Source organism: Kwoniella europaea, chromosome 2 (assembly GCF_036810445.1).
Source record: "Kwoniella europaea PYCC6329 chromosome 2, complete sequence".
In the NCBI taxonomy this organism is placed as follows: domain Eukaryota; kingdom Fungi; phylum Basidiomycota; class Tremellomycetes; order Tremellales; family Cryptococcaceae; genus Kwoniella; species Kwoniella europaea.
In genome coordinates this window covers 3,477,082-3,500,007 of record NC_089488.1, presented here as the reverse complement: position 1 = coordinate 3,500,007, position 22,926 = coordinate 3,477,082, and the positions used below count along the sequence as shown (strand labels likewise).

Below are 22,926 nucleotides of genomic sequence, written 5' to 3'. Positions count from 1 at the left end.
CTGATGTCTTTTCTCAATTTGAGAGAATTTGTTCTTTTGGTCTTCCACTTTCCACATGATAATCGTTCTTAGCGTTTCAATTTTCGGTTGTTACCTATTCTTTCCCCAAACCATTTAATTCTTTTACTTAACTGTAGCATTTTCATAGCATAGTTTCTTATATTGCCCCCTTCCCCCCTGGCGCCGCGTTCGTTGGTGAGAAGAAGTTGATTAGTCAACAAAAAGAAAGTATTCTATCTGTGTAGAGCTTTTAGAGGATGTCTGTGCATGTGAATACAAAACAATCTAATATCCAACCAAATCGCATCAAGCAAAGTACAAGTCCGCATTGTTGATACGTCGATCTACTAATCCCCAGGCTCCTCTTTACCCATCACAGCACTTTCCTCACCTTCAGCTCTTTCTTCCCATCCACCTTGAACACGTATCACCCCTTCTTCAATCTGACTATTCCTGACCAGACGTTCTCCTATATCCATTATACTTTCCGGAACATCATCTAGATCTTCATCGTCATCGCTCATCCTCGTCAAGCCACTCTGATCGCCTGCTGGACGTTTGACAGAAGGTAATCTCAGACGACCTTCTCGCAGCGCTTCTTCATACGCCTCGTGCGCCTCTTCATCTTCTTCATCCTCATCAAACGGCGTATCACGAGGCATGAATAATGGGGTTTGACTCGACCGTCTACGACCAGCACTCCCACTTGGTCCAGGGGTCGAGCTATCCTCCCTTCCGAACGGAGTGACTGACGCTATGCCTCCTCTTCTGGAGTTGGGAACAGCCGAGACAGATCGACTGGCGTTCCTCATATTGGGCTCGGCCACACTTTGCGACCGATGTTGACCACCTGCATCTAGGGATAGAGAGGTTGAGGAATATCGTATAGCGCCTGTTTCCTGCTTCGATCTCGATCTTGATCGAGCAGAGGCGATCGAAGCGGAACGGGAGGAAAGTCTAGACGACGGAGGAGCGTATTGAGAAGGTGGTAGAGGGGGATACGGTTCGATTATCAGTACAAGCTGTACAGACGAGGTGCCGAATCCTGAACACTCGACATAAGCTTCACATACCGACGATAAATGGTACTGAGCTACTCACCCTTATACGATACATCCACGTCGGGTTTCCAATCCTTGATATTTGTCTCTTCCATCGATTCCGTTCGATCAGCATCGTAATCCACCGGCTCGGCTTTGACCCGAACGCCATCTTCGTCGATGGTATCTTCATTTCCATTATCTACAGTTTGCAAAGCGGGTGGGTTGGCTTGATCCACTTCCCCCAACTCGGTTGCTACAGATCTGGACCTTGTACGAGCTCGACGAGGAGCCTTTGAAGATCGACCGGATGAGGACGGCGCTTTACGCTTTGAGGGCGATGGTTCCGGTATGACCTCGGGAGGAGGTGTGGGAGGACGCAGCGAGAATGATTTTTCCTGTAGATTTATTAGCTTGTCTAAGGGTAGACGATATAACAGGCGTTAGATTTACCTTTAACAAAACTACTTCCGTTCTGGTTGTGGTCCGCAAAAAATAACAGAATTGATATCCCTCTGTAGCGAGAACTTCGGTCAGCTGCATGTTCGGGTGACAGACGGTGACTGATGCCCTAGCTCACCTCCCCTTTCCACATGCACTTTGTGCTTCTTCTGACCACGAGCGGTGAAGAGTAATTCTGTCATCCTGCAGATATGGACATCCGATCAGTTTTAATATAGCTTTAATGGCAGATGAACACTCACTTCGGCTGCAAAGCACCTATGACTAGTTGAAGTACTCGTTCGGACATCCAGTCGACCTGAGAACTGCCGCGTGAGCATGATCGCCGTACATGAAGCAGGATGAGACACACTGACATGCCGCTCGTCCAGATATAGGAATAGTGGGATAACTCGATAATTCGATGCCCTAAGGTAAAAGGCATTTCGTGTGGAGAAGTGCATGTTGGGGGTCTGTTTGCTCGTGGACCTCTGCTGTCGGCTCTTCGCAACTGTTTACTATCGAAGATAGCGACTGTCGATCTCTCTTGTGAAGCTGCACGTAAGAATGGGATGCATGGATGGATGGATGTGATGGATGCCAGATGCAACAGTCACCTATGAGTCATAGTATATCTTCCATGTCATCACTTTTTCCGCCTGAATCCACGTGGGGATGGATCATGATCAGCGGGATCAAATATCAAATGCAGATGGGCAGTTGGATTCGCGTTGAGTGTGAGCTTTGTAGACTGGTCCTCCTCCTCGCTGACGAATCGTGAATAGTGAACTCATCGTCATCCATCGACCTACACCTGTACATCGTCAATATAACTCACGCACTTCCCTCTCACCCCTGTTCTCATCACCAAACATGTCAGCTCCAGCATCGGATCCCCCTCCTCCACCTCAAAGCCCAGGAAGCGGCGACAATAAGCCAGAGGAAGTAGCTGTGTCCACATCCAACGGAGAGAATCAGGATACCAACCCATCAGCAGACGCACCCGCCGCTGCTGAAGACGTTCAGATGGAAGAAGAAAAGACGAAAGAGGATGATTTGGAAGATATACCAGAAGGAGTGCTGAGTGTGAGTCTGTCAGACGAGAATCGTTCTCGCCTTGCTATCGGTAGCTGATCTGCGTCATCAGTCCGATACCGCTGATATCAAGATGCAAACGCGTATGATCGACAATGAGATCAAGATGATGAGGCAGGAGTCGTTGAGACTGGGACATGAGAGAGAGCAGATGACTGATAAGATTGGTGATAACATGACAAAGATCAAGCAAAACAAGGTGCTACCTTATCTGGTATCGAAAGTGGTTGAGGTGAGTAGTGCTGTCCTGCCCATCCCTACACACCGAGCTGAACTGATGTATATCGCCCTTGTAATGATAGATTCTAGACGTTGATGCCGAAGAACAAGAGGGAGCCGCTCATAACGAGCAAAATGCTAAGAAATCCAAATGCGCTGTGATTAAGACATCAACCAGACAAGTGAGTGGAAGTTACCCCTGCATGTTATAAGCCTGTGCTGATATGATTCAACCTAAGACCGTTTTCTTACCCATCATTGGTCTTGTTCCTTACGAAGAATTACGTCCAAGTGACTTGATCGGTGTCAACAAGGACTCATATCTCATTCTCGACAAATTACCTGCTGAATATGATGCACGAGTCAAGGCGATGGAAGTTGATGAGAGACCAACGGAGACTTACACCGATATTGGTGGTTTAGACAAACAGGTTGAAGAGTTGATTGAAGCTATGTAAGTGATATTCTGCCTTGTAATGATGTATGTTAACAATCTCCCAGTGTATTGCCTATGCAACAGGCTGATAAATTCAAGACCCTCGGTATCACCCCACCCAAAGGTTGTTTGATGTATGGTCCTCCTGGTAAGTCAGACGCCGCTGTGTAATGAGTAGGAGCTTATTAGATCTTTAGGTACCGGTAAAACCCTTCTTGCTCGAGCCTGTGCTGCTCAAACAAATGCATGTTACCTCAAACTTGCTGGTCCCGCTCTTGTACAGGTAAGTCATACGCCGATTCGTCAACGATGTGCCGGGCTGATCCTCTCTTCAGATGTATATCGGTGATGGTGCCAAATTAGTCAGAGACGCCTTCGAATTAGCCAAAGAGAAAGCTCCTGCTATCATTTTCATCGATGAGTTGGATGCTATCGGTACAAAGCGATTTGATAGTGATAAGTCGGGTGATCGAGAAGTACAGAGGACGATGTTGGAGCTGTTGAATCAGCTGGATGGTTTCTCCAGTGACAGTCGGATCAAGGTATGCTAAATTTACATTCATATCGTCAAACTCGTAGCTGATCTGAGGGCCACTATCAGGTCATTGCTGCTACGAATCGAATTGATATCCTCGATCCTGCTCTTCTCCGATCAGGTCGATTAGATCGAAAGATTGAGTTCCCCTTACCTAACGAATCAGCCAGAGAACGTATCTTGCAGATCCACTCTAGAAAGCTCAACCATCACGGTGTCAAGTGAGTATGCTATCGATGTAACAGAAAGCAGCCAAACTGATTCGCGTTGTAGCTTCGAGGAGCTGGCAAGATCAACAGAAGATATGAATGGTGCTCAGCTCAAGGCGGTATGTGTAGAAGCGGGAATGGTATGTTTTCTTTTTTTCATTCATGTAATCATAGGTGGAGTTGACTTGCAAGTGTAGTTGGCGTTACGTCAAAATGCTACCCAGTTGTCTCACGAACACTTCCATGGAGGTATCCTCGAAGTACAAGCTCGTAAAGCCAAGGAGCACCACGTGAGTTGTCACAGTTGCTATGCCCGACCACAGAAAGCTGATGTTTGGGAAATATACAGTACTTCGCATAAACATGTAGATAATGATGATTATGATGTTGAGCCTTCCGTAGCATATGTAGATGTATACCATGCGTTTGAATATGGCTATGTGTGCATATATGATTAATGGTTGAACATGTTGCATGATGAAGGTCTGTCTGGGTCTGGGCAGATTTATCTGATAAAACTGATCACCGCGTCATCCTTACGTCCCAGGAATTCTCGTATGTACCCGTTGGATGACAACAACAAAGAATGTCTCTTGATCATTCCTTGGCTATGACCCATTGCATTCGCACACCATCATGTCGACCCTACCCCCTCTAGCGGCCATATTCTTGACGCATTTTGACGATATCAAAGGTCAATCTGTCATATTTTATGCTTCTTTACCAAGTAAGTCATTCTTATACAGTCCCGATTTCAGCCAGTTAACCTGTTGACATATATACCTTGCATTCGCTAGATCTACCAGCAGAGACCATCGAACATACGACTCTGCCTTCCGGTCTACATGCACTTGATTCTGATCTTGTGCTATTTGTCCATCATGATCTTCCTGGTGCAGGGGTGTTCCGAAATAGATTGAGCGTTGAAAGTAGTAGAGGAAGAAAGATGGGTACTTTGGGTGTTGTGTTAGGTGAGAGCGCTCAGCGCAATATTAATGTATACATCGTACGGACCACTGACAGAAGGCTTGTTGGTCGCCTTAGCCAGCCCCGCCGTTCCATCAGATCTTTTCTCGCTGCATGATCCTCTGTCGACATTGTTCGATCAGCTGGAGAGTCTAGAGTCATCGCCTTTCGCACCTTCCACCTCGACATCACCTTCCAACGCAGTTTCGATTCTTGCCAAAGTATGGCATGATCATCGTGCTGATTCCCGTCCGGGGTCTTCTGATTATGTCAAAGGCAACGGGAAAGAGGTCGTCAGGGGTATAATGCAGCTGGTGGACGGACGAGCGAGTTTGCCCGTAAGTCTAAATAAAATTGAAGAGTGTATAGTAAATACTAATCACGGACTTGATCTTCAGATTGATCATCCGATTGCATGGATGCCCTCATTGTTGGGAGTGTTAGGTCCATCCATAGTTCCAGTCTACAAAGCTGCTCTCTCAGGTCAACGAATCGTACGTGATGACATAGTTCAGATAACGTCACAACTACTGACACGGGTCTTCAATCAGATACTCTACTCTACTCCTCCTCTACTCCCTCTCGCAGCTTTCGCTTGGTGCATATGGTCGATTTCTCTTTCTCCTCCCTCAACGCCTGATGCAGAACCTTCCAAATGGATAGGTAACGTGGGACTTATGGATCTTACCGAGTTGAAGAAACGAAAGGGCGGATGGATCGCTAGTGGGTGCTAGATTCGCTGTTTCCGAAGTGCACGTACATACATGCTGACAGACCTTTCTCGACATAGCTACATCGGATGCAATCTACAAATCCCATCATGCAGCTTATGACATGTTCGTCGACCTCTCTTCCATCCCACTTTCATCTTCACCACCTCACGACGAAAACACTCCTACAACTCCTACACCCCATATTTTCTCGACATACCATCAACCTAATAACGTACCTGTACCCGTCACATATTCGTTCTCCGATCTACCTTTATATAAATCGTTACTTCTCCTGACGTCTTCCCCTCCAACCGTACATGCAGGAGTGAGTAAGACGGGCGGTTGGTGGTTATTGGCTTTTGAATTACTAGAGAGGGCTTGGAAGCTCTGTATTGGAGTTTGCGACTTCGCCGTGGGAAGAGGAAATGTGGGCGAACAAGGTCATCTTGGACTTGATGAAGGTGAAGAGGATGCTAGGCTGCTGGACGAAGACGACGAGATCATCAGCAATTTAGGTGGGGAACAGGAAACCGATGAAGATCCTGAAGATGAAGCTATAAGAAGAGGAAAATTGATCCTGAGACAGCTACACCACAACAGCTATCATCTCCATTCAAAGTTGAGGGATACCATCGATGCTCGACCTCGAGGTGAAACATCACGTACAGCCCCTCTGAATCAGACGGAAGTGAGACAGCTGGTAGGAAGTAAATGGCCGCTTGGCGGTTCAGGAGGTGAAGGACAATTTTGGAAGGATATTGCGAGAGTATGGGGTGTGACTGTGGATATAGAGGAGCAGGATTCATAATGGCTTGGATGAGGTTATAGGTTGTAAATAGATAGAGATGTAAATTAGAAAAAAATGGCGAGTGGCTTCGCTAATATGCATGAATAGATATGGCACAAGTCTAGATACGTTATCACTGACGTTGCTCGATAATACTGTTGTACTCAGTTTTGCTCAATCTCCAAGGTACACCCGAATTGCTCCAGAACTCTTCTGGATCTTCATCCTATTCGCATCCATCATACATCAGCATCAAAGGTTGAGGTTGGATATGCAGTCTGACTCACCGCATCGAGGTTCAGCACGGTAGCAATCTGCTGCAATCTCGTAAACTTATCTCGTGCACCACCAAAGGACGTCTGAGCAGAAAGGTAATTCGCTATAGCACGAACATCTCTCTCAAATCGGATTGCACCAAGCTGAATAGCGTACAGATTTTCAGCATGCAAAAATACAATTGTGACATTCAAGACATACCTCGGTGAATCGCATGCCCTGGATCATCTTCTCCCATGGTCTGACAAGCACCTCGACAGTCAGGTTGAAAAACGTTTGATAGTTGTGATCGGTGAAAGTGTCCTGAATAGTAGTTGCAAAGTCTAATCAGCTTCTCCGACAGGCCGGCTTTCAAGAATCTCACATACCTTGTAACCATCGACCAGGCTTTCCCAAGCTCTGATAAACCTCTTCCGTACGAGATCCAACTCATCGGCCTCAGCAAAGGTATCTTCGTCGAGTAGATAAGTAACATCCTTATAACAGTCATCTAATAGCCCTCGCAGTCGTGGTTTGGTCAATTGGTTGAACAGTTGCTCGAGACCGGCCTATGAAGGGGTCAGTCAATGACTGATGGGTAGATCGTCGTATACTCACCTTGCCCGTCGATCGGAATCGATTTGAGATATCTCTCAAGGTCTCTATCTCATCTGTTACCGGACGTATCTCGGTCTTCAAGAACACTTGTGGCAAATTTGCCAGGGTTTCATCAAGCAATCTTTCCATATAATCTGCCGATACGTCGAGATCATTGAGATGTATCTTTGAAAATATCAGCTAGCAGTCGGGGACAAACATGACTTCGCCACTCACTATGAAGGCAGACCTCTGATCTCTTTCCCTCTTGTCCTTCTCCAACCCTCTATCTTGTGCAGGTGCTTGACCGACATACACCGCATCCATTTTCTTCCTGATGACACCCGTGTAATCTCTTTCTATCACCTCGGCCAGCTTCTGACGCATAGATCGAAGGGTTGCCATAGATCCGCAAGACAGTAGTCGACCGAGCACGAGCTTGAGTAGGTAGAACGTATCGTCAAGGATAGAAGACAGATGGGGGCGCGATGTAGTGTCAGGGGAGTGAAGTCGGTGGGCCTGTATGGTGACGAGTCAGTGGATGATCCGTAAGAAGGGCAATATCATGTGCTGACCTTCTCTATACTCATACGAAGGAACCAGAGCTCTAATGGCTCATAGTAGACCTTGAGCAGGTTCTCAATCGCTCTCTGACTACCCGACTGTTCAATCACGTTCATCTGTTGTTGATGTTTCTCGTCATTTATAGGGCTTTCCGGCTTTGTCTCCTCTTCATCATCCTCGCTATCATCATCCTAAAAACTCCCACTTCAGCTCAAACATCGTAGATACAATGTGATCAAATTACTCACAACTATGCGGCTCCAGACGAACCGCCTGAACAAAGCCCATCGACCACCCAGTGCCACCAGCTCTCCTAATACCCTGTCAACATCTCGAGGATCAGGTCCTTCTTCCTTCTCCTCCACGGTAACGGGCTGCACTGGCTGATGAACTCCTTTCTTACCACTTTGAACGTACGACTGAAGTAAGGTCGACGCGGAGGATAAGTTTGGAAGAGCCGCTGTTGTGGTGTTGGCCAAGGAAGCGAGAGAGAGTTGTTGAACAGCAGGGTTACTCAGGGAAGCGAAAAGGGGTGGAAGTAGTGATGGATTATGTAGTAATGGGAAGCTCGATTGCTTTGTATCTGAAATCTGCAGCAGATAGGTAAGCTCGGGTGATAAGAGGAATGGATTTAGACTTACTAATCGTCCGACACGTCGTTCCTCCTCCCATCCTTCAACCAAATTCCGCACTACCCTATCACTTTCGCCCACCAATCGACCTACAACGGTCCTCATTCGTCCTTTACCATAGTACTTGTCCACCACTGGCTGATGCTGATCAATGATATGGGCAATCGCCTCGAGAAGGTTGGTAAGTGACGTCAGGTAGTACAGCGGTGAAGATGCTGATATCATCAGCGAGATCAGCAGGTACAACGACACCGTCTGTAAACTAGCTACACTCACATTTGCCAGCAGTAGAGCTTCTGCCCTTCACCAAGCCCACGACAAAATCTCCATACGCCTCCAATCCCTCCTCCTCTGCTCCTATACCCGGCCAAAGACGGAAGTACCGACTGACATTCTGCTCGTCTTTGCGTTCAGCCGCAGCGTCGAATTCTGTCCTGAATGTGTGTAATAAGATTTCCCGTAGCTCCTGCAAGGTCTGCGCTGGTGGCAATGGATACTGAGGAGTAGGCTGAGTCGAAAGATTAGCTTGTACAACACTACACATTCTTTGAGTGAACCCACCACCACTCCACCAGCGAAACCTCCTTCTATCACTTCTTTCCTGACCGACATTGCTCTACGACAGGCTCTCGAGGCCGATTCCCAGTCTGATTTCGCTATTGCAGCGGAGAGAGTATATAAGGCGTTCTGATGAGGATAGTATTAGTATCATTGTTATGTTGCAACGAAAGATGCTCACCTTCAACTCCAAGACCTCTGTGACAATGTCTGTAGCTTCTCTCACTCGTCCAACCTCTTCATCCAATCTTCGTACTTTTCCTCCAACACGTTCGCTCGTTTCCCATACTCTGGTCACTCGTTCTACCAATCCCTCGTCCGGTCCATCATACATATCATGACCATTTGACTGCAATCCGAGTCCCTTTGAATTTGGATACACACTCCGACTTCCATCAACTTCTGCTGCTAGAGAGCCGACTTCCGAGCCCAACTCCCTTAGACGAGAGAGTGCAGAGTCTATCTGAGCTCTATCAGCCACGAGAGCATTGAGCGATAACGATAACTCTGCTTCTCGCTTTGTGAGTAGAGCCAATTGGGCTGCGATCTGGTCGGGATGGGTGATTGCTCGAGGAGCGAGCTGCGTCGGGGAAGGTGGTCTGTTGGGTAGTGGTTCTGGAATTATGGGAGAGGGCGCTGCTGGGATGGGCATTCTCGACTTGATCCTCAACTCGGGATTCAGTAGGAGGATGTGATACTCGCCCTGCTGTTTGAAGCGGATGTAGACGTGGTATGCTCAATCATATATATACATGCTCAGTCACAAGTACCTGGTCCGGACGTGTTTGGCGATAGCATGCACACACCACGTGACCGGATGTAATGCATTACAAGCTGTTTGTAGTCTGGATTAGCGGAATCAAAGTGACCCTCGGGCATTGGCTAATGAGTCATTAGGATTGGGTGATACAAGTTTAAATTAGGTGATCTATGACCGAACACGGTTATTTATCTTATTTGGTCACACTTTTCACTCATACGTCGTATTTGTTTTCATCCGTTTCACTCTCGATACACCGCAATCTCATAGTCTTTTCCAATCTTATCTTAGCCTCATCTGCAGTTCTATCGCTATCACCCCTCGTCAGCAAGGGCATCATGTCAGCGCTGGACCCCTCACTCAGCATCAGCACGATAATGGCAACTGGCTTGACGGATAATCCCGCTCATAACACGGCACAATCGGCTTCGTCAGCGGCTCTGTCAGATACCGATATACCCAAAGTCCTAGCTCGTAATGCAGCCTGCCACCAGTGTCGGTGAGTCAACGTTCTCCTTGTTGTGTGTGATATCCGCTGAAAAGGTCTTCTGTCTTTCAGCAAACGGAAACTAGTGAGTACATATAGTCTTCTACGTGACCGAGTGAACGTGCTGACATGGGCCCAGAAATGCGATGCCGTCAAACCGGTCTGCACGAACTGTCAAAAACCAAGACAGCGCGGCGTCAGCAAGGGTGATCATGCACTGGAGAGTGAACCATGTTCATGGGATGAACCGAAAGAGCCAAGTGCCAGAACCCGTCGAAGGAGGGAATCAGCGAAAAGACAGGCATTGGCAGCAGCACAAGAACGCAGAGAAGATGAGCAGGATCAGGAAGTCAATGTGAAAAAAGCAAAACTGAACGAACTCGAAGGCCGTATCGGTGAGCTCATTCACATCCTTCCAGCGTCGAAGTTGAGTACTTACACGTCATTCTTCAGCTGCCTGTCATAGCGTTCTCGAAGGTCAGAAGCAAGGACTTGAATATTCGAGTATCAATTTAACGGATAATGCTGCTCCTCATCTTGGTCAACCCTCGCAGTCTGCCTCCCACGGGGGCAACGCTTACATAACACCGACATCCAATCTTCAATATGTACAAAATGTTCCTACCTACAACGGACAAACATACATGTCGGCATCGACGTCAGGATCGGAAAATCCGGCGCATCAACAACATCTCTCAAACCAGGGCAATTGGCAAAATATTTCGTCGTTCTCTATGGGCGGAATTGGTCTTGAGTCTCCTGGAAAGGACTTGTCGGCGAATCAGACGTTCAGTGACCCATCTCAATCGGACCCGTTATCGGGCTTCTTTGATTTGATCTGGCCAGAGTAGGTGAACTTACAGCTTCGAAGATGAACGTTGCTGATATCCTGTGTAGTTGGCCGAAGGATCTCCCGAAGTACGAAGTCGTCGAAGTAAGTACATCCTCAAGATCGCATATATTCATCTGACGTTTGACCTTCAGCATATGGTCCGAGTCTTCTTCGAGAAGGTTCCCACCCTGCCCAAAATGCTCAACAAGAATCAGATACTGCAGAACCTGATGTTGCCACCTACCCATCGTGATTTCCCCGTGAGTAATTCATGAACTAATGAGAATCAACAGACACTCATCTCCTCGATTTTCTTGTCAGGCGCAACCATTGTTGCATGCCATTCTAGCTGTAACCTCGAACTTTATCTCTGAAACCTCCTTGGCTGCACGAGCATACTTCCCCGTTGGCGCTTCCTCCAACGAATTTACCCATCCAACAAAAGACTTTGACGGATCTGCAACCGAACCTCACTTCAATTTCACCAGCTCTTCAGCAGCCCGTAAACTGGAGACCACAACGCCCTTGAGTCGATTCCAACTATGGCATCGTCGAAAAGCATTCCAAACGTTCTCAGCACGTATCGACCGAGGGGATAAATTTCTGCATTGTATGCAAGGTGAGTCTCGTGTTGAAAGAAGTTTTCAAGCTTATCTGAATGATGACTGATGACTACATTCCCGCCAGCCTATATCATCGCTACGACAGTTGACCAATACAACGCTTGGTGAGTGCCTTCAAGTGTCCTCTGAGATTCAAGGAATGTGCTAAGATCTACGACAGGTGGACCGATCTATGGATGGAATCTGGAGCATGCATAAGAATGGCCACTCCCATGCGTCTCAACGAGTCTGCAAGTAGGTCACCTAATCACGAGTGAATGCATGAACACAGCTAACTCGTGTTCGCAGATGTCCCCCAGAACACTCTATCCCGAGGCGTCAACTCGCTTTTGCCTCCTGCGGCGAGTGATATGGACCAAGCGGAAAGGGATCGGACTTGGTGGTACGTATGCATCTGTTCGCATCGCTCGAGATCACGACTGAGGCTTGCGCGTCTTTAGGATGGCATACATCTTGGACCGTTGCAACACTGCTAGTACAACCTGGCCAAGCGTGAGCGCATTTCGTTCTTCAGATGGCTGTGAGATCCTGATGTCATTTCGATACAGTCTTTAAGCGAGGATGAAATCACTGTAGAACTGCCCGTGCTGCAGTCTACGTATGACATCGGACATGGCGAATTGACAGGAGTGCAGTCATTACAGTTAGTATCGTGGTGTTATTGCTAGGAATGCTAGGCTAACAAATTCAATGACATAGATCCCCTGATCTATATACTAATCGTAAGTCGACCAATGTTTACGAGAGAAATCGCTAACCCCCTTGACAACTTCAGATCCGCCACGACATCGTGATGTGAGTGCTTGGACAGTTTTGTCACGAGCGAAGGATGCTGACGGTCTTACAGAGTTTCTGCCTTTTGATCAAATCGTTGAAATTGTTTACAGAGGTGCAAATCTTCTTCCGTCGGTATAGCAGAGGCACCCATAGTATCGCGTGAGTCGCATCTCCGCTTGTTTCACTGCTATACTCGTACTGACTGAATCCATGGACGATGCGTAGCGGATACCTCTCACATCCAACCTTCAGAGTACTCTTGTCCCAGATTAACACTTTCAGAATGAGCCTTCCGCCAGAATTTCGACGGCCTACCTCCTTCAAAGCTGATCAGGGAGTCGAAGCGCTGGACAGAGATCTTATCCAAACTCTCTGGATCCTCCACACGTACGTACATACGTCTAGCTAACCAACACGAGCTATCTTGCTGACTGTCGGATAGTGCAAGCATCTGCTTGGGGGAGCCCTTGGTCACCAAGGATACTTGGACTCATGAAGGAGCTCGTATGACGCTTGCTGCTATACGAGCAGCTTTGTCCCTATTATATGATAGTGGGTGGCCATGCTTGAATCGTGAAACAAAGCTGATTGACGTCTCTCCTTCTCAGTCACTGCCACCAGTTACGATTGTCAGTATCCGAATATTCAGTCTTATCTCAATGATGAGTACCAGCTGACTTTGCGATTCAGTGACTCTGTTCGGTCCTCATTGCTCTTTCACCTGGTCTTTGGCTGCCAGAGGACTGCTTAGATTCATCGAGGCAGCTTCTCAGGCTGGTGATCCTGTATCAGCTTCGGTCTTCAGGTCAGAAGTGGAGGTCTTCCGGTAAGTGAAGTCTCACTTGTCCCTTTGTGAAAAAGTGACACTGATCTCTTTCTCAGTCTCGCGCTGCAGAGATATTCGGAACGATTCCCAATTGCAGTCAAGCATTTGCGAATTGTCGATGATCTTCTGGCACAGATGGAGCACCAGTCAAGCGATGGAAATGGAAAACCTCTTACTGTTTTGTACACGTGAGTAGCCAAGGTTGTTTCCATGCCATTATTCGATTATTTTGCTGACGTGTCTCTGGATCAAGTTGCTCCATGGAAGATATCGTCGCATCTGGTCGACCTGTCGGAGCATACGCTACTGTCTCAGAAACTGCGTCTACTCAAACGATGGTCACTCCGGGCGGTTCCAGCGGATTCACACCTGACTCACAGGGGCCCACGATCTCACCGGCGAATGACCAGCCGCGATCAAGTTCCAATCAGAACATCAAACCGGCTGACAATATCAATAATCCGATGCCTGCCCCGTCGGTGTTGGTGGACAGGGGATCCCAGGAGTCGTGGAATATCAACAGTTTCAGTTTCGACATCAATGCGATGGTCAGCATGTTTGAAAGCAATGGGGCGGTGTTTGATGGTTCACAATTCATCATGCCAACGCAATAGTCGTTTCTGCAGAGTATATCTTGCTATCATATAATTTTGGTTTTTTTGGTATTCTATGTACATGTATACAACCTGATTTGTACGTGATATGACTATGCACGTCTTCTGTCGTGCCAGTCGATCAACGCTTCCACTACTTTTCCGTGATACGATTGATAAATCTATCCCATCTGCATATCACTTCCATGACAATCGATTCGTACACTCGATCTTGGCTACCATTCTTATAAATTGGGAAAATCTCTCGATGGGATAATCCACAATCTTTACATTTCTCTCTCACTTTTTCAAAAGCTTTTTGACTTTCCCTCGAACCGGATGAACTCCTTTCGGATAATTCGAGATGAACCAATCTCTCCCATCGTTTCATCGCTTTGGAAGGTGGGTTCAGGTGAGTGGTAGCTCCAGGTAAAAAAGAGGTCGTCATTGTTCCTGATCTTTGTAAGCCGCTTTTGATATTTTTCGATGGTGGGAGAGGGAAGATATCTCGTAAAGTAGGTTTCTTAGATTGGCATTCTGCCGAAATTATACAGTAAATCAATGAATTAGACGAGTCTATGTGGGAAGATAGAAACTTACGATTCGTCCATTCACCAATTCGGCGAGGTACGTTATCGGTTCTACCGACTTTGAAGTAAGCTACAGAGGGGGTCTCGAGGTCTACAATGGGATGATGATCAGTGCTAGATTAGATGAAGGATGAGTTCAACTTGCCTCTAAGCTCATACGCATACAAATAACCGGATGATTCCTACGCACAATGTAGAATATCAGTTCTTCTTTCTTACCCTTCCATAATCAATGATATTTGCGCACCTTGGCCGTAAGCTTACTCTCCATTGTCATCCTTAGTAGAGTTTGAGTCTGCTGCCCAAGATCAGGTGGAATAAATTCTGAAAGAAAGGTATTTTTCATAAGCACCACACCACCTCGTTTGATCATTCTTCGGAATCGGTACGCACCATTGAACTCAATCCATATTCCTGCTTTATCAACATCACCTCTCCAATAAAACCCATCCACTTGACATATCATGCCCGCATGATCTTTGCAATACCTGCCCATGACTTTTTCACTTCTCTCATCACCACCTTGTTCGACATTCGTATCTCTCGCTGAAAGGTAGGGAGCTGACACTTTCACCAATCGCTTACACGGTTGACCGGTTCTTGTGAATCCTGAACATTGCACTACACCTGGCGTACTATCTATACCAGGTGTACGAGATCTACTACCACTGACGGATTTGGACGGTGTACTAGTGTGGGCGGACGTCCGACCAGGTTGTTCGGATATGGCGCGTTTCCTACGTGCGGAAGAACGAGGAGTGATATTCTCATTGCGATCTTCTGAATCATTCTCAGAAGAAGAAATAGTCAGATCGATGATTGGATTCCAATCTCGATCGTCTTCTTTCTCTTTTCTCCTACTTGGCGTTTTTGTCTTGCTCTTAGGTGTACTAGCGGAAGTGGAGGTAGCTTTTCCTTTCCCTTTTTTCTTCGAGGATGTAGGTATGGCAGAGTCTGATTTAGGTCGTGGTGGCGTATGAGGTGACGGGGGTCGTAGGCGATTCTCGTCGGATAGACGGGGTTTGGAGTGTGGGTGGACAGACGGCCTGAACGTCTTGGGAGGGGAAGAAGCCTTCTGACTTTTCGAAGCTGAATCACTGTTACTACCTAGTGATTCGGGGCCGTCTAAACGCTGGTTGTGCTTTGTCACAGAGTAAACCGTTACTGGTTCGGGTAAGTCATCATGGGTCTCAGGCAAAGGCATAGATATGGGTCTAGGTGGCAGAGGTGGCGGCGTCAAGTTCTGGTGAGAAGGTCCAGCATCATTCATCGACGGATACGCTTCAAAGCGATTCGAAGGTGGAGGAGGCGGTAAGGCAGGTAGACGTTTGTTGTAATTTGGTGAGACTGGATCGGAATGAGTTCTGACTCTTGGATCAGGATTGTAAGAGGTATCATAAGCGTTGTTGTACGTGGGGTCGATATTCAGGTTGGACACTGATGTGGACAGACTTTCGAGATATCTGTACCCTTTGCTCTTATGATCTGTTCTAGGCCGCGGTGAGGGATGATAATGACCAGCATTCGGCGCATAGTATGATTGATCTTTGACGCTTGGCTGATACACGGTGGACGGACCTGGCTGAGCTGGATAAGGGAATAGGTGCTGGGTTCGAGGGTTATATGGTGGAAATGCTTGTTCATATGTTGGGTTGACCCTTGGGTCATGATAGTAAGACATGGTGCATTGCTATGATCGAGAGGAGCATGAGCCAGAGAGATCGCACAAGGTACACAACGACAAGGAGGGTGGGGATGTGAAGGGAGGGCTGAACTCCTATGAGTATATCCTGACCTAGTGAGACATGGATGATGGTTCTCGAGGATGGTGGTGTTGACATGATAGGATATGATGCAACAATTCACGCGACGATGGGAAAAGCAGCCACGACGACGTCTGGGCGTGTTTGGCACGTGGGATCAACGTGGTGTGGGGTGGGTGTTTATTCAATCTGATGGCTATGACAATGGTCCAGGATGGTGAATGCAAACCCAATCTCATCTTCCTATGCATACATACGTACCAGACGAAGTCATTGCCTAACAAGAAGCCCACAAGCCCACAGGGGTATCGACCAGTGGATACGTATAGACAGAGTCAAGTTCGCGGCTAGTTAACCTGTCTCACCAATAACCGGAAACAACCTGGTTCATTGACATCTCACTTTCCTCGACCTCCCAACACGTCTTGGCTCTGGGACAGCAGCTCAGACACCCTAGGCATACACAAGACCCCTTCACTGGTCTATATCATGCTTTCTCACCTGCAACTGCACCATTGTACATGAGCTTCAGCTCGTGACTCCAATAAAACATGTCATCCCCTCATCTTCCTTCCCCCGCTTCCCTTCCTACCCCCTCGTCCCCGTCCAAGCCCCTTCCGATAGACCCTTTCCCGCCTCGTTCAACCTCACCACCACCTCCACCCCGGAAAAACGCCGCTGGACTCCCTCCGACCTACCTGCGCCACCTTCGTGGACTACTTCACCAATGGCTAGAACAGCAGGTCCAAGGAGACAGGAATACTGGACTACCTGCTGGCAGGAAGGATGGTTTTGTCGAGGAAGAACGTCTGTGGTCAGAAGGTCAGGTGGAGGTTCTGGAAAAGGCGATATGGGAAGGTGTTATTGTACCGCAGATACCCCCAGAGAATGGAAGGAAGGGAAGAGCGTTGCTAAAGTTGGATTGGGCAGAATATACCAGAGGTGCAATCAAGCGAAAGGCTGTATGGAAGGAAAGTCAAGAAAAGAAAATCTTAACCGAAGGTATACCAGACAGTCTCAGATCAGGGGGGAGTAATACAGGTGCCAAGAGTGGAAAACAGAGTCGCAAGAGTTCGGTGAATGAGTCTGATCCGTTTGGCAAAGGCAGATTGACCATTCCTGGTTCTCCTCTTCCTCCTCCCCTTACATCATCGACACCTTCCCGAAGTATTAGTCGTCCATCATCGGTCGCATCGAGTTCTTATTCCACCACAATAACCCCAGGTCCCTCTACAACTTCTCATCCTATCGATCGCAGGAAAGGAAATGACGAAGATGAGCAGCAAAGAGAATGGTGTCAGGTCATTAGCGGTCTGAAGGGGTATGCCAGACTGTCTTTGCCAAAGAAAGATGAGTGGGAAGTTGTGGAACGTGAGGATCTTTGTTCATCACTTATTGAGCAGCTCACGACTGACTTCTTGCTAAGACGACTTCCCAAAATATGGTACTATCCAGCGCGATGTGCCTGGTGCTTTCCCGCAATCTTCATTGTATGAGTATCGGTCTTCCGAAGACAGATTACATCTCCCCGCTTCATCATCCAGAACTCGTTTTTCTGACCTCGGTCTACCTACTCCTGCTTCACTACCGGATCAACCTCGTCTCGACACTGAGTTACTCAAACCGGTGTTCTGTCTTCACTTTCCATCACCGATACGTCGTCAAGAGGCCAGTAGTAGCACCTTACGGCTGAAACGGGATAACTCTCTGAGCAAGAAATCTGTTTCAAGCATTGACTCGGATGGAGGAAATAAGAAATGGTGGAGCGGATCAGGTGGGAGATGGAGTGAGATGACTATCGGACCCAAAACAGAGGTACAACCGGAGTTTCAGCCTGAAGTTGATTTCGTAGAAGGTCAATTCGCCTTGCCATCTCATGGCAGTAGTAGTGGAACCTGGAGGCAGGGTATGCTGAAAAAGCCAAGCAAGAAGAGAATAAGTATCTTTGATTCATTCAATGGTTCACCGGGATCTTCAACTTCCCTGCGCGATGATTCGACCAATGCAACGTCCGATACGGAAACCGAAACAGACCGATCCGTTACTGAAGGGACGGAAGCTGGCCATTCTTCGACTTGGTCTGGCACAGAGAAAGATTATGGAACGTCTGATAGAGGAGCTTTATCATTGGTCATATCTGGTCTGGAAGATGACATACCAAGAAAAGAAGCAGAACAAGGCGAAATCGGTGTAGTTGGAGGAACATTGGTGGTGAGAGGGTTGCAAAGCGAAGATGAGAAATTTGCCTTGCAGAAGGTCTTTCAGCTTGTGGTGAGTGGACCTATTTTTTTTTGTCTGTCATGTCACTGATGTCAATATCTATCATCGACTTTTTCGTCATACAGATGTATACTATACAAAGCATGATGGTGGAGCTCGAGCTCCTGGACGCCTTTCGAATACCTCGAGAGCTAGACGAACCGCCTCTGCCTCCAAAACCCTCCTCAGGCATCGCTTCGATCCCTCATTCTCCAACGAAATCTCGAGGATCCAGCGACTTGCATCGCAAAGGTTCATTCAAGGAGAGAGGGGGAAAATCGAAAGGGTTCTTCCACCGCTTAGGGAAAGATACAAAACATGTATGGGATGGTTTGATGGGCAAACGACGCTCTTCCGAAGCTCATGAACCGCTCCACTTAGCGGCTCCAACTAGCAACCCACCTCCCGAACTGCCGATAACACCTCGGTCTGGGAGTACCTCAAATTCACAAGAGAGTGCCATACCTAATCCAGCGAATACCTCCACTGCAGGCTTACCAGCGATAACAACTATGCAGCACCCAACAGAGAGATATCTCATTGTTCTCTCTAAGCTCGAACAACAGATACATTCCACTACCCCTGGCATGACGCTTCCAATGCCACCCCTTCTCCTACGAGTCCGAGAGGAAGACAGGCTTAGACGAGAAAAGGCACAAGAAGAGGCTGAAGAAGAAGGTAGCCCGGTGGTCGACGGACTCCCTCCTTCCAGTCCGTCCATGTTCTCCCCTAGCAAACTTCTGAACAACAACAACAAACCCGTCGATCCGATACATGGACGGGCAATGAATTACAGGCTGGGTGGAGATGTTAGAGCCGGTTTGGGAGCTCTGTCAAGTGATATCGATGGTTTCGAAGGTTGGATACGGCTGCAAAGACTGGAAGTCCTTCGTTCGGTAGGTCTGGATTTGATGATGGAAAATGGAGAAACAGAAGTACACATCTGTCAGACACCTACCTCCTCGACGTATTTACACTGGGATACGGAACGAGATAAGACGATTCAACAAATTTTAGACGAATTGCAAGAAGAGTTAGAGGAAGAGAATATGGTTTGTCCCAGACCCGGATGTACAGCTACTTCAGCGGAGCATGTCAGGTGGTGGATACATTCTGGAAAGAAAGTCTCACTGAAAATCGAGAGTATGGAGAAACAGGATATTGAAGAAGAAGGTATAGACGTGTGGACCAAATGTGGAAAATGTAGCAGGATTGGTGAACCGAGAGGATTGGGTTGGAACGCCAAGTGAGCGAAAAACCTCGTTCTCCCAGATGTTACCTATTGACTGATATCACTTACATTTATCAGATCACATTCGTGGGGAAAGCTTTTAGAGATGTAGGTCTTGATAACTTCCTGATACGGATCGTTACTGACTACTTGTATTAGCCTTATTTACACCGAGATCCTCCATCGTTCGACCGACTGCTCTCATAGCATGTCTAGCTCGTACTACTTCCGCACGTCCGGACTCGTCATTTCTCTAAGCGTCGAATCAATATCCATCTTTGATACTCGTTTACCTAAACTGCAAGTGGGGCCGAATGTCACCAAGAGAAAAGGAGGGAAAGAACCCGTGTCTACAGCGATGACAGGTATCCTTCGCAAGGAGGTAGCGCAGAAAACGGTAGCATCTTTAAATAATGAGATCACCGAGTACTTCGAGGCTGTTGAGCGAAAAATCGACTCGCTTGTGAGTAAGATCTCAGCGCAACGATCTCCTGGAGGTGCTGACATCGGTTCGTAGCATCATTTTGATTCAGATAATGCTACAGCTGCTCCTGAGGGACCAGAGGTGGTCAACGAGAAGAATACTGCGTTAGATGATTTGTCAACATCTGTCAGAAAATCGAAAGCCGATTTGCTGCAGATGTTGTCAGAGACCGAACCCAGTCAAATCAACGACACACGCAGGCGATTCTCCCGGCAGATCAAAGATACCAGAATGTCGTTCGTTGACTGGCAGAAAAAGTATGCAGGGGCAGCAGATCTAATGAACGACCTGGCAGGATGTGAGCCGGAGTATGCGAAAGAGAAAGGGACTGTTGCGTTGCCTGGTAGTTCAGTCATAGTCAGGGTTGATGAACCGGCGTCTATCATTGCTTACACCCTTTCGTGAGTCTATTGCTTCTCATTGAAGCTATCACTGACCTTCTTATGTAGGTCCTCGGACTACTTCACCGAGCTTACGAGTACTGCGAAATCCACTGCGGCACAATCAGATGATGGCCTATCGACCTCTGCAACTGTCAAGAGTGGAGCACCTATAGCCGAAAAGAGCAAATCTGCCACGGGCGCTACCGAAGACAGCTGGTCTGTCGAAGTCAAGCGGCGCGATACGCCGCGAGACCTGCTGAGTTTGCGGACCATCACCAAAAAGAAGTCTGAAATTCAGCTGCCCCAGCCTCCGAGACCGCCATTAGGTCTTTCGCTCGCTCCGAATGCCCCTTCGTTGGAGCTCTCACTGGAACAGGTCGAAGGGAAAACGCAGTCATCTGACCGATTAGGTGATCTAGTGAAGACGATCAGTAAAGCTACTGCTCAAGATCCTACTCTCACGATAAGCTCGCCATCCGGTGTAGCAAAAGCTCTCGCTACAGCAGAGTCGGATACCGATGCAATGCCTCGAGTTCGATCATCCCCTAGAGGTACGCGTAGATTGATGAGTGATACCGATCGACCAGCCCCACCATCGGCTTTTCGACCTACCACTGCGCGAAGTGTGTCCAGCACCTCCATCCCACCCTCAACTCCTCCCTCATCACATCTGGCCCCCTCCGGTTCAGCACAAACTCCTGGCAGTTCCCAAAAAGAAGGGTGGGGTTCTGTCACTTCGTCATTCAGCAACTCTCTCAATCAGCTTCTGAAACTTGGTAGTGATGTCGGCGAGTCTATCGGTTCTATCAGAGTAAAGGGTACCGACAGATCTCTATCTTCTTTGATTGGACCGTTGGGCATGCTATCGATTGTCGACAATCCATTGTCTTCCATAGATGACAGACCACATATTCAATTTTCTTACACCCTCGGAGATTGCCTGAGATTAGGATGTACTGTCTACTATGCGACGGCGTTTGACACTCTTAGAAGGAGATGCGCGATCGATAGGAGCTTGATTCAAAGTTTGAGTAGAACGAACGCTTGGGATGCTCAAGGTGGAAAGAGCAAGGCTGCATTCTTCATTACTACGGATAAAAGGTATATCGTCAAGGAGCTGGTGACCAAGTGGAATGTCAGTGATACGTAAGTTCAGCTTCATTATGGTCGCATTATCATATGATAGCTGAAATTACAGTCAGGCATGCTTTATTGGATATTGCACCTCAGTATTTCGATCATCTCGCCGGGACGCATAACAAAGCTACTTCTTTGGCTAAAATAGTTGGCTTCTATACTGGTGAGTTGAGTTGAATTTTGCACGGGTTACCAATGGTACATCCGGACTGAAACTTCGATCGGTATAGTGAAAATTAATGATCTAAAAGCTGGAACGAGACGTCAGATGGATCTGTTGGTGATGGAAAATTTGTTTTACAAGCAAAGTATCTCTAGGACATATGACCTCAAAGGTATAGAAGGTAGAAGAGTGAACAAAATGTCCAGAGGCGAAGCAGATACTAAGGTCGAGATTAAACCTGAGATGACACTTTTCGATGGAGAATGGTTGGAAGGATTACAAAAAGACTTGGTATTGCTTCAACCTCACGCTAAGAGGATACTTCAAGAAGCCATATCGCTAGATACCAAATTCCTCTCTTCGCAATCGATCATGGATTACTCACTGCTCATAGGCGTGGACGAAGGGAAACATGAGTTGGTGGTGGGATTGGTAGATGCCATTGGGAGTTATAACCTGTTCAAGAATATTGAAAGTCGAGGAAAATTAGCGCTGAATAGAGGTGGAGAAGTGACTATTGTGAGTGACAATATGTCTGACTTGCGTATTATGTGAAATCTTGACATTGCTATTGCGATAGATTCCACCCGATCAATATCGCGATAGGTTCGAGAATGCTCTCAAGCATTACTTCATCGTGAGTAAATCCGTGTTGTTGAAGCGCACTAGGTGTTGATCCCTTTCGGTGATTTTTTAGGCTTGTCCCGACAAATGGTCAAAACCTTCTCGAAGAAGTGGAATGAAGAAAATTGCTGGTTTGCCATCAGTGCTGTAGTCGTGCAGATAATGCCCATGCTTTTCTAGTTGTATATATCATTCATTGTATCTCTTACTGAGACTGAAACGATTAACGATGCATATTCGTATGCCATGAACTACAAGGCAAGTGAACAGACTGTCGCACATTTCGAATGATGTCTTGTCAGAACCTGCCTCTGATGCTTGCCTTCTGAATGTCACACATATATGGG

At 47.3% G+C, this 22,926-nt stretch overlaps 7 protein-coding genes across 7 annotated transcripts; 4 read left to right on the top strand and 3 right to left on the bottom strand.

The window, feature by feature from the left end:
* Positions 1–347: 347 nt before the first annotated feature.
* On the bottom strand, positions 348–1,945 carry V865_007650 (uncharacterized protein; the record flags this gene model as incomplete). Its single annotated transcript, XM_066231393.1, has 6 exons — positions 348–1,045; positions 1,102–1,438; positions 1,494–1,555; positions 1,621–1,685; positions 1,745–1,800; positions 1,859–1,945. The coding sequence occupies 6 exons, from the start codon at positions 1,943–1,945 to the stop codon at positions 348–350; spliced, it is 1,305 nt and encodes a 434-aa protein (XP_066087490.1).
* Positions 1,946–2,354: 409 nt separating this feature from the next.
* Positions 2,355–4,336, top strand: V865_007649 (26S protease regulatory subunit 6A-B; the record flags this gene model as incomplete). The annotated part of the gene is made up of 11 exons (XM_066231392.1): positions 2,355–2,567; positions 2,629–2,808; positions 2,879–2,977; positions 3,035–3,249; positions 3,297–3,379; positions 3,429–3,514; positions 3,567–3,773; positions 3,833–3,987; positions 4,040–4,115; positions 4,173–4,265; positions 4,325–4,336. 11 exons carry the CDS (start codon positions 2,355–2,357, stop codon positions 4,334–4,336), a joined length of 1,419 nt encoding a protein of 472 aa, XP_066087489.1.
* Positions 4,337–4,611: 275 nt separating this feature from the next.
* Positions 4,612–6,462, top strand: V865_007648 (uncharacterized protein; the record flags this gene model as incomplete). Its single annotated transcript, XM_066231391.1, has 6 exons — positions 4,612–4,702; positions 4,773–4,946; positions 5,020–5,279; positions 5,340–5,435; positions 5,493–5,664; positions 5,732–6,462. 6 exons carry the CDS (start codon positions 4,612–4,614, stop codon positions 6,460–6,462), a joined length of 1,524 nt encoding a protein of 507 aa, XP_066087488.1.
* A 112-nt stretch (positions 6,463–6,574) lies between these two features.
* On the bottom strand, positions 6,575–9,699 carry V865_007647 (uncharacterized protein; the record flags this gene model as incomplete). The annotated part of the gene is made up of 12 exons (XM_066231390.1): positions 6,575–6,667; positions 6,729–6,860; positions 6,919–7,020; positions 7,086–7,265; positions 7,315–7,479; positions 7,531–7,812; positions 7,869–8,048; positions 8,106–8,447; positions 8,499–8,704; positions 8,766–8,997; positions 9,051–9,176; positions 9,229–9,699. The coding sequence occupies 12 exons, from the start codon at positions 9,697–9,699 to the stop codon at positions 6,575–6,577; spliced, it is 2,511 nt and encodes an 836-aa protein (XP_066087487.1).
* A 446-nt stretch (positions 9,700–10,145) lies between these two features.
* On the top strand, positions 10,146–13,966 carry V865_007646 (uncharacterized protein; the record flags this gene model as incomplete). The annotated part of the gene is made up of 21 exons (XM_066231389.1): positions 10,146–10,306; positions 10,367–10,379; positions 10,434–10,689; positions 10,748–11,141; positions 11,192–11,228; positions 11,279–11,386; positions 11,448–11,745; positions 11,814–11,853; positions 11,910–11,983; positions 12,038–12,131; positions 12,190–12,241; positions 12,298–12,392; positions 12,449–12,471; positions 12,525–12,544; positions 12,597–12,685; positions 12,752–12,913; positions 12,969–13,078; positions 13,135–13,155; positions 13,217–13,352; positions 13,409–13,540; positions 13,606–13,966. The coding sequence occupies 21 exons, from the start codon at positions 10,146–10,148 to the stop codon at positions 13,964–13,966; spliced, it is 2,676 nt and encodes an 891-aa protein (XP_066087486.1).
* A 133-nt stretch (positions 13,967–14,099) lies between these two features.
* Positions 14,100–16,216, bottom strand: V865_007645 (uncharacterized protein; the record flags this gene model as incomplete). The annotated part of the gene is made up of 5 exons (XM_066231388.1): positions 14,100–14,482; positions 14,546–14,626; positions 14,681–14,717; positions 14,783–14,859; positions 14,929–16,216. 5 exons carry the CDS (start codon positions 16,214–16,216, stop codon positions 14,100–14,102), a joined length of 1,866 nt encoding a protein of 621 aa, XP_066087485.1.
* A 633-nt stretch (positions 16,217–16,849) lies between these two features.
* V865_007644 (uncharacterized protein) lies at positions 16,850–22,730 on the top strand (the record flags this gene model as incomplete). The annotated part of the gene is made up of 11 exons (XM_066231387.1): positions 16,850–17,669; positions 17,725–18,569; positions 18,644–19,803; positions 19,867–19,896; positions 19,948–20,251; positions 20,306–20,673; positions 20,722–21,801; positions 21,858–21,955; positions 22,023–22,474; positions 22,536–22,592; positions 22,653–22,730. 11 exons carry the CDS (start codon positions 16,850–16,852, stop codon positions 22,728–22,730), a joined length of 5,292 nt encoding a protein of 1,763 aa, XP_066087484.1.
* Positions 22,731–22,926: the final 196 nt, after the last annotated feature.